General features: G+C 39.9%; 1 protein-coding gene across 1 annotated transcript in view; it reads left to right on the top strand.

The window, feature by feature from the left end:
• AIG1 (androgen induced 1) overlaps positions 1 to 11,059 on the top strand; it is a 233,637-nt gene that overhangs the window by 80,431 nt on the left and 142,147 nt on the right. The window contains 1 exon segment of the mRNA XM_007114298.3: positions 8,309 to 8,410. Within this exon segment, the coding sequence (XP_007114360.2) occupies positions 8,309 to 8,410 (102 nt within the window).

Below are 11,059 nucleotides of genomic sequence, written 5' to 3'. Positions count from 1 at the left end.
TGCCCCGCAACGGGAGAGGCCGCAGCAGGGGGGGGCCCGCGTACCACAAAAAAAAAAAAAAAAAAAAAAAAAAATCTGTCTGTTTCACTTTTACATGAGTGGCATGGTCTTGGATTGGGGTCCCTGTGAACAGCTCTGAGATGGAGAGGGAGTGCAGGAGGGGCCTCTTGGGAGATATACCTGTTGGGAAGTGAGGAAGACAGCATTGGGTAGAGGCAGAAGATGACCCACACTGCAGTTGTAACGGGCATCCTGGGAGCTCTTAGAGCAGGGATGAACCTTCAGAGTTGCCTTAAATTGAGGCAAAGGGGCTGGGTCTTTGTATCCTTGCATCCGTAAGTCATTGGATTTAGACTGTCCCTGGGGTAGGGGCATGGCCTTGAGCAAAGCAGTTCCTTGCAGCTGAGCGCAATTCTAATGAGGGATGCAGCTGACAGTGGCCAGCAACTGATATCCCCAACATCTGCAGGATGGATGCATGGACCCTGAAGAGGGAATCTGTGATAAGTACTACAATATCCACTACAGTTAATTGATCTAAGTATAAAATTTATTTTCTGACTTTGCAAAACTTGCTTAATTACCACACATAGCTTTCGTGAATACAAAGATGAAGGAGGAAAAAGGATGATCTCAGTGCAGAACAAAATTCAGTGAAATGAAACCTTTCTGATTAAAACAATCTTGGGCTTCCTTGGTGGCGCAGTGGTTGCGGGTCCGCCTGCCGATGTGGGGGACGCGGGTTCGTGCCCCGGTCCGGGAGGATCCCACGTGCCGCGGAGCTGCTGGGCCCGTGAGCCATGGCCGCTGGGCCTGCACGTCCGGAGCCTGTGCTCCGCGGCGGGAGAGGCCACAGCAGTGAGAGGCCCAAGTACAGCAAAAAACAAACAAACAAACAGACAATCTTAGCAGTTAGGAATAGAAAGCAATTGATTTAACCAGATGAAGGGTGCTTTCTCTAGCCTACCCTTTCTTTGAAGGTGGGCCAGGCCCCTCAGGTTCAGGACCCAGTCCATAGATTTGCATGGGCCCAAGGCCGTTGTCATCCATCTCAGTGGCCACAGTTCACAGAAAACTCAGATTCTGGTGTTAGCATTTTCCTCCAGGGCAGTCCCAGTTTCTGTGTTTGCTACTGTTCTGGTTTTTTCCCTTGTTCTTTTTTGTCTGTATGGGTCTTTTGGCTCCTAGTGATTTCCCTTCCTTTCTTGTCCGCTCAGCAATACATTTGAAAGTATATTTGTCGTAATTTATTTAGCACCTAGTGTTTCACAGCAGGAAGGTTTCTCAGTGTACCTAGTCCACAGGACCGTGGAGAGCTAAATCCCCTTCTATACCAAAGGCAGTTTTTCCTTTTACTGCTTATAATGCGACTTTCAGTTTTATGTGGTTTTATTTTTTATACTTTATTTCTTGCCAGAATTCTACCCATTCACTTTTATCCCCTTCTCTCGCTCTAGCTTCTCTTCTTTAAGTCTCAATTTTTCATCTCTGACTGCTTTTCTTTAATGGAGAATTATTTGATCATAAGTTAATTAATACATTTTCTGTTTTGTATTGTTCAGTTACCCCCCGCCCTTTTGGTCATATTCAGCTTTATCTCGCTCTCTTTTTTGTGGTATCTCTTTTTTTGTGGTAATGTAATGAATACATTCCATGCTATTTCTTTTTAAATGATGACTCATCCTTAAATCGGTTTGTTCTTTCTGAGCCAGCTATTTGTGAAAGGCTAGAACTAGAGACAGGCTAAGGAACTGAGTGAGGGCAGCTTGAATTTCTGTCTGTTTCCCACCACCGTCCTCCCCTGGAGAATGGTTTCTTTCTGGGTCTGACTCATTTCTCTCTCTTTGACTCATATTGAAACCTTGGTCTTCATCAGGTGAGCAGGAACGGTCCATTCGTGCTGGTTACCACAGATCCTGTCTTGTTTACCTCACGTGCCCACATCCTGCTTCTTGCAGAGATGCCATGCCTGCCCACTGCCACACAGAACATCATCACCTCTGGCCCCAGGGCTCCCATACATCTCAGAGCTCTGGTTCCCAGCAAGGGTCACAGAGTGTCCCTTACAGCGTGTCACCTGTAGCGATCTCTCTGTTCTGCTCGCTAGACCAGAGAGCCCTCGGATCTTGTTTCTTATATCAGTGTCTCCCCCTGGCCGTGTTCCATTTCCCTAACACTTGGCAGCCAGTTGAGAAGAGTGATTATTGGACTAGGGATGTTCCTTGCTTCCATTGGTTTCCTTCTGTTTCTTATTCCCCTTATTCTTGGTTGATTTCAAGAAAGAGAGCCTTTAGTCTTCCATCTTGATCTAGAAATTCAGGGAAGGATTATTTTAAGATGATAGAAGACTTAAACAGGTAAAAGAAGAGCTAACGGATAAAAGATCTGAGAAGGGATGAGCTAAAAGAAAAATCTTGGAAAGAAAGGCTTATCTCCTCACAGACAGGAGGACAAAAAATGTGGATAACATAAAAGAGAAATCTGAGGTCAATGGGAAGAAAATTGAAGAAGTAAAAAGGTGCCTGCCTCTCTGGGAGATATGGGGTCTGACACATACAAGGAACAGCAATGCACCTTTATTCATTTATTCAGCAAATTTTTACCATAAACATGTTATATGCCAGTTAATGGGGAAACAGCAGTAAACAAGACAGAGAAGTCCCTACTTCCTGAGACTTCACTTTCTCATATAACAGCCAGACAGTGAACAATTGAACAACAACAAAAAGCCTATTTTCTATCAGGGTTTCTGATAGAAAATAATGGAACAGTGGTGAGGCTTCCACTCTGTCTAAAGTAGACCTGAAGGAACAGAGGATCCAGCCACATGAAAACGAGGGAAGGACATTCCTGGCACAGAGTGGAAAATGCTGTGGTTCTGAGGCAGGAAAGCACATGGTGAGTTTTAGGAACAATCAAATTGCCAATTGGAGCTTAGGGAGCAAAAGAAAGAATACGGTACAAGTGAAGGCTGGAAATATATGCAGGCATCAAATCATGCGGGCTCCTGTAGGAGTTGGGTATTTGTTCGCACATAATTACGCAGTCAGAAAAGAGAATTAAGGACCTACGTGTGGATAAATATGGAGAAATTATAAATTCTACCAAAAAGATGAAAGCCATGAGAAAGGTATAACATCAACATGTGCTTCAGAAACTCTCTGAGTGGAGATTCTGGCTTTAAAGTAATTTGAGCAGAATGTACAGCATAAAAAAATATAATGTAACTCACAACCTCATCATTACAGTAGAGGAATTCTTTGTCACACTTCTAGGAATGAGTACTAGAAAAAAATTGTACTCTGGAACAAAAGATACTCTAACATTTCAGAGTGTCCTATGCTTCCCTGTGCATTTCTGAAGTTAACGGTATGGCTGAGAGAAGTCAGCCAGAAGGAGAGCACCTGTGGACTCAGGATCTCCTAGACGTGCAAAGTGGGAAGACGAGGGCCACGTCAAAATGAGGCATTCACCGTCTGCGTGGAGGCCATCAGAGACAAAGCCAGCTAGCATCCAGAGCACACAGCTTACTCTCATGCTTTGTGCATTTGGAAAGAGAAATCACAACTGGAAACGTGTCTAAATGTCACTTCTCAGCAACAGTATGACCTTGGAAAGAATGGATGGGAAAGCAAATCATGAAAAGGAAATCTAGAAGCAAAGGAGTAGAGCCCAAAAGAGAATTTAAATGTTTTCCAATCAGTAATTGGTAAAGTCTGCGTACTAATAGATTTGTTTTAAAAGGGAAAGCAATTCCATAAACTCATGTCATGTTGAAGCTGAAAACTTAAAGATGCATTCATTTCGTTCCTCCTTCCCTCCTTCAACAGTGGATGTTTGAGATCACACTAAATGGCCTTCATAGACCAATCTGCAGATAAGTGACTTTTTAGCCTCCTTCAGGGTTAATGTCTCTGTGACATCCTTTGCATTCTAATTGGTGTTACTAAACTCCAAGGAATTTCCCGCTGATCAGTAAAGCTTTTTCTTAGAAGTAAACTAAAGCTGATTAGCTTCAGCTTCTACTGGACTCCATATGAGAGACTCCTTACAAAAAGAGACAAAGTATGAATCCAGTTTTCTTTTGTGTTTATTTTTAATCCTCTGGGAGGTTCAGATGAGGCCTCAATAACCACTGCAACACAGGTGTTTTGTCTGGGAAGCTTGAAGAACTCGGAAGTGACTGTGCTTCTCCCACTCTCAGTTCAAGTACAGTATTCTGGTCCTGGCAGCACAGAAGCAGCAGGTGTGTGCTGAGGAACAGCTGGCTACCAGTCCTGGCCAGAGAGGAAGCTTCTTCACAACAGTAGGACGTTTCAGTATCACTTAGCCTGTCCAAGAGAACCTATTTTTGTTCATATCCATGCCCTGCTAGTAGAGTTCAAACTTATTTTGGGTTTGCTGATGACCATACCATCAAGAGGATGTCACGGCAGGAAGCCAAGAAGCTACCATCTGTGCAGTGTTTTTATCTCAAGAATTGTTTAGAAGGCTGATTACTCAGTTAGCTGTACCTCTTGATCTTCTAGTGGTACACTGAGAAAGGTGACTAACACTTTCTGGAAAGTCACTTTGCTTTTAATAACCCATATAATTCCATCAATCTATGGTAGGGGGTCAAAGGATTGGCCAAATTGCACTATTAAGTATCGACCCCACAATGCTTTATATGTGGTAGGGACACCATGAATGATCATTCCTGGTGAACAGAAAGTTGCTCTCCAGGGTGACGTGCTGGCAAACTTTAACAACCAGCTCTCTAAGGATAAAATACCTGATTTGTAGCATTTGCTGATTTCCATAGCAGAATATTAAGAGCAACTTTATAAATTCAAAAATTTAGAAGAAATGGAGAAAACCTATAAAAGGCAAAAATGACTAAAACTAACTCAAGAAAAAATAGAAAACCTGAAACCTCTATATCTATTAAAGAAATTGAATTCACAATTAAATCTTCTCACAAGAAAACTTATAAGTCCAGATGATGCCACTGGAGAAGTATATCAAATAGGTAAGGAAGAAATAATACCAACCTTGCACAAAGTCCTTCACAAAATAGAGGAGGGAGCACTTCCCACTTTATTTTTTGAGGCCAGCATTATCCTGTAACCAATATTAGAAAATGACGTTATGAGAAAAATAAAAAACTAACTAGACATTGATATACTTTATGAATAAAGATGGAAAAAATTCCTTAAAATATCAGCAAGTCGAATCCAATAATATATATTATAAAATAAAAAATAAAAAAATTAAATTAAAAAAAGATCATCATAATGACCAGGAATTAAAGGTTGGTTTAACATTAAAAATCAATTGCTATCATTCATCATATTAACAGAATAAAGGAGAAAAAAATATATGGTCACCTGAAGATATGCAGCAAAGCTATCTGAAAAAATTCAGCACTCATTCATTACATACATAATTAAGAATAGGAGAGATTTTCCTCAACTTGATAAAAGACACCTAAGAAAGACCTGCAATTAATATTAAACTGAAATGTTGAGATACTGAACACTTTCCCTAAGTAGGGAAGGAGGCAAAGATGCTCACTCTTCATCACTTCTGGTCAACATTGTGCAATAAGAAAAGAAAAAGAACTAAAAGGCATACAAATTGTAAAGAAAGAAGAAAAACTGTCTTCATTTGTGGATCGTGTACATACAAAAACCGAAAATAATTTATAACATAACCACTCAAATGACTAAGTGAATTTAGCAAAGACACAGGATACCATGTCAATATACAAAAAATCATTTGTGTTTTTATATGCTAGCAAACAAAGAATGTAAAAACAAAATTTAATGCTATCTACAATAGCAGAAAAAACATAAAATGCTTAGTGGTAGACTTAAAATATGTGCAAGAGCTCTCACTGAAGACTACGAACATTGAGAAATTAAAGATCTTAATAAATGGAGACATAAATTATGTTCATAGGTTAGAAGACTCCATATTGTTAAGATGTCTTTTCTCCTCATACTGAATATATTGATTCAGTACAGTCATAATCAGAATTCTAGGGGGGTGCTTTTGTAGAAATTCATAAGCTGAGATTCTAAAATTTAAATGAAAATGCCAAGGACTTAAAATAGCCAAAACAATATTGGAAAAGAAGAGTAGAAGCATATGGTAAGCAGGAATCTAAGATGGCCCAAAGATTCTGCCCCCTGCTACACAGGCCTGTATAATCCCCTCCCCTTGAGTATGGGAAGGGACTTGTGACTGTGATGGGATGTCGCTGTCATGATTAAATTACATTATGTGGCAAAGGTAAAGGGATTCTACTGATGGCTCCATCCAGGATTGAAACGGTTTCATGCCTATGTATGGACACCCAGGCCACGTGTAAAACTTTGGTTCTCATCCTACAGGAATAAATACCCCTTAACCATCTCTCTGGTCAAGGGATACAAACATTTATTGCACAGTCAGTCTTCCAGGGTCAGACCCGAAAAGGAGACCCACACAGGCCCTGAGGCATACGTGTGTCTACTTAGGCAGAAAATTCCAGGGTCATGGTTTCCCAGGCTGTGGTTTACAAGGGGAGGGGGTGCAGGCTCTGGGTAGACCAGCCACTTGGACCTGGGATTGCCTCACTCCACGGCAAGGGAGGAGGTTCCAGGTGGCTGGAGCAGAGCCTTCCAAAGCAGGACATCTCAAACGTTTATGTGCGTAGGAATGACCTCAGGATCTTATTAAAATACAGGATCAGAACATATCAGGCTGGGACCTAGCATTCTGCACACCTAACAAGCTCTCAGGTGGCGTGGGTGCTGCTGAGCCATGGGACCACACTTTGCGTAACAAGACTGTAAAGCATGGAGCCCACCCAGGTCTGAGGGCAGGGAACACTGATATTCAATACACATGAAGTTAGTAGTGGAATGAACAGACCCAAATTGTGGATAATTCAAAAATTATTTGTTGTACTTGGAAAGATCCTGATGATAGTTAACCTTAAGCTAATAATAGATGTTTTTTTTTCTTTTTTCCTCTTGTGCATTTATCCACTGAGTGAAAATAGTTGCCCCAAAAGCAGGATAAATAACTGGGGACCCTAATCTGATATTAAAACTACGTGTGTTATCTACAGTTGCCTATTGTAATTATCATTCGATGTGTTTTATGAATCAGTGAATGTTCATAACATCCTGGGTTTTACGGGTGAATTTTTTTTCGGGCTAAGACTATCCGTGTGATAACTGACGTACATCTAAAAGAACTTTGGAATCCTTCTGATTACTAGCCTTGAGCTATAAACACCAGGAGTTTTATAAAAAGTGGCAATAAAATATATATTATTAATAAAATGTCTGGGCATGGATGACTCACAAGAAATGAGATAAAATTGTTTCTGTTTAACATTCATGCCACATTTTATCATTCCGTAGTATTTATTATTTTGACACATATCTCTGAAGAGACTATGAGACCTCCCTCTGTGATGGTTCATTCCATTTTCTATGCTACATTTATAGACTATTTACAAAAGCATTCATTAAAAAAAAAAAAGTCTATGGTGAAGGTTAAGGCCTTGGGCCATTCATTTCTTTATTTTATCTGAGCTTCTTCTCTCACCATTAGTTTGAGGAAAGATAAGGTAATAAATTGAGTACTCTCCTCGCTTTTTTTGATGATGTTGCTGATGGGTCAAAGTAAACCTCTGGAATCCAGATGAATTTATGAGTTATTCATAAATTAGGAATCTTCCTTAACTCTTCGTACACTCTGCTTCTCGGTGTCGCTAAAGCCCCCGCTTAGGCTATATAAATTAATACATTTGCTGGAATTGTGACTTTGGGACATTTTGTGGCAGTGATTTCAATGCTGTGAGTGGTGAAATAGAAACTTGAGAACGTGAAGACTAATTTAAACCACATGATGGGTTCAAGGAAAATACACTACAGCTTCTTGAATGTGTTCTAACGCTGTACAGTGGGGAATGGGGTCCAGAAAACCACCAGTGAACTTTTAAACCCTCTTGAGAGGAATCAAACCAACACACTTAGCCCTGGAAGGGAGCTGTTCCAGATGACAGAGAGGCCATCTCTCTCTCCCTCACAAACAGAGCCCTTCGCCTGAGAGGACACAGTTGGGAGATCAAGGGAAGAGGAGGGACCCCAACAGTTACCACTAATGGGGTGAAGTTAGAACAATCTTTGCAGTTATTAGCTGGCTTACTGATTTGTCTTTCATTATAAATTATAGTTCTGTTGGGTTCTCTGAACAATAGATAACCAACAAATTGTATGCTGTGGACAGTTGGTGCCTTTGAAATAAAGGATCTCTTTTTCCCTTCCAGTTCGTTGTGGCGGTGTTCTGGATCATTTATGCCTATGACAGAGAGATGATTTACCCGAAGTTGCTTGATAATTTTATCCCAGGGTGGCTGAATCATGGAATGGTAAGTGGACTAAAACAAATGATTTCCTTTTATTTTAAAAAAATCTACTAAAGAGCTGTTTTCTAATTTAGGCTGTCCACAGAATCTACCTAAATAGCTGTGAATTGAAAATTATAATGAGAGAGTACAGTTAGAGAAGAAAACTGAACATAAATAAAAAATGTCTTCTCATGAAATTGAGTCACTATTAAAACTACGTAGTAGATGACTCCATAGTTCGTAAGAGGTGTCAATGGTGTTCGGTATAATACAATTGGCTCACTCCAGGACGGATTTAATTTCTGTGCCGTTCAAAGGGTTGTCCCCTGTTGGAGACTAAGGCTTGATTCCCACCTGCACCACTATGGACACCCCGTGCCTCCTCCACTTCACATCGGTGAGATTGTGTTGAAAGTAACCAGCGTACTTGGAGAATTTCCCCTGGAGGAGAGGCAGGGCTGTTACTTTCCCTGGGAGAGTGGCTACAGACGGTGGAGGTGTCCTTAGCAGTGGTTGTCCACCTTGTCAGGGTCTGCCCATCCCAGGGTATTTGCCTGCAGCTGCGAGGTCTTTTCCTTCTTCTCAGTCTAATTCTTTCAGATGCTTTAGCAATGATGTTACCTTCACAAGTTTCAAATCAAATACTTTGGCTGGTTTGCACATTGCTTGACAAGATTTGAGGGTGTATTTTCTGCAGAGAAATTTTGTGTCGTCTTCCCTTTCCATCTCTGGAATTGAGCACTGTTTTGTTATTAACTAAGAAGCCTGCATTTTTTGGTTACAGCAATTTTTAGAATGTGTCCCTGGGTGCTCCTAGTGAAAAGGGCAACCCATGACAGAAATTATAGGGGAATGAATAACTGGAAATCACGCGTCTGAGGTCCAAAGTAAGTGTTTCCCTTCTGCCCGCAATTTTGGTATATTTTAAGAAAATGCTGTGTAGTAACAAACAAACATTATTGTACTGAGGGGCATTGATCAAACCTTTTGTAAGCCAACCCCTCAAAAGTAGCACATCTCAGAGAACTGGAGTTTTCCTTGAGTCCAATTAGAGCCACACACTGTAGAATGATTAACATGGCACCTCAGGTCTAGTTACAAACAAATCTGTTGGGTCTTGTCAATTAAATTTAACCAGGAGCCTGACATGGTTACTCTGCCTCTCTCCAAGTTTTTGCTTTTCTTGAATGTGGAAATGCTTTCATAACTCCCAAGTCTTTGCAATCCTCTGCCCCCAATGCCTTTCCCATTCTTCACTGGGAAACTCTTGCTTATCCTGCCAGCTTGTATACTGTCTTCTTCATGGAGCTTTCCCCACTTTTACAAGCCAAGTTTGCTCTGCTGTTAGCTGTGCTGGCCCCGCACTTTCATATCTCCATGGTACATGTCCGCAAAAATGTTATACAGCTAGTGCAAAATGGCAGCCTTCGAGTCCTGCGTCTCTGCCCAGCCACCTGGCATATAGGAAGAGCAGTACATAATCATTAGACTGATGACTGATGCAGTACAGGGAGTCCTCATAATTCTTTGCCAGTCAACACTAGTAACTACTATTTTTCGATAACCTACTGTGTGCCAGGCTATATAATTTAATTTTCATAGTGGTTCTATGAACAAGAAATTATTATCCCTTTTACAGATGAAGAAACTGAGGCTTAGAAGGTTTCTGACACCAGAAGGGCCTTAGATGAGATCAAATGATTGCATCATCATGTGCTCTAGAAGAAGAGTCCTGGGCAATCTGGCCTGTTGTCTACATCCCTAAACTGTACAGTGTTACCTTCTGGTTAGAGAATAAATCACAATCTTTGCAGATCCTGGCACTGTCTAATGTTGAGAATGAATGGTTTATTAAGTTTGTATGAAGTTATTAGAACTTCAGCTGTACGCTCCTAATTTTCCCTTGATTCACTTTGATGGGTTAAAATTCTCACTCTTGGAGAAAAACACTACTTAGAAATGCAAGGAGGATTTGAGTGACAGAAATATTTAGGAAAGGGAAAAATAAATTAACGAACATGTCAAGTCCTCTCAGATAATATGAGCTCAATAGGTTTCTTTCCCAGTGAATTTTGTCCTAGAAAAGCTGAATGACTATGTCTTGGCTTTTTTTCATGTTCCAATTCATGGTTCCAGAATTACTAACAAAGAAGTTGCATTTGATGGCTGAGGAATATTTTGCAATATTAAACAATTTACATTACTCTAAATATGTATATATGAAACTTTAAATACATCATGCATAAAACATGGTGCTGGTGCTTTGGATTGGCAATTAAAATATGAACATTAAATGCTAGAATCATGAATAATTTAATCTTTATAAAAATGTGTAATATGATTTATGAAACATCAAAAAATTAAATCAGCATTTTCAGCTTTTTTAAATTGTATTTAATTAATTATAGTTTGCATTTGCCTTTAATTTTAATAGCTACTTTTGAATATCTAATTTTAAAGTATGAAAATAATTCATTAAAATTTTTACATTTATTTAATGTTCATATTTTGATGAAAATGCTCAAGTTGTGTGCACTATAATTATAATTACATTTTATTTTTAATTGATATTTTAGATTAATACCGTCAGTAGAGCTCCAGTTTTGTAAGAATTTCCATTATAAAAACGTATTTAGTGAATTTGCTGAAATGAAGGCAAGAAAATAAAAT

This window comes from Physeter macrocephalus, chromosome 10, assembly GCF_002837175.3.
Source record: "Physeter macrocephalus isolate SW-GA chromosome 10, ASM283717v5, whole genome shotgun sequence".
Lineage (NCBI taxonomy): Eukaryota > Metazoa > Chordata > Mammalia > Artiodactyla > Physeteridae > Physeter > Physeter macrocephalus.
Note: the sequence above shows the minus strand (reverse complement) of the source record. Positions and strands in the feature narration are given on the sequence as shown.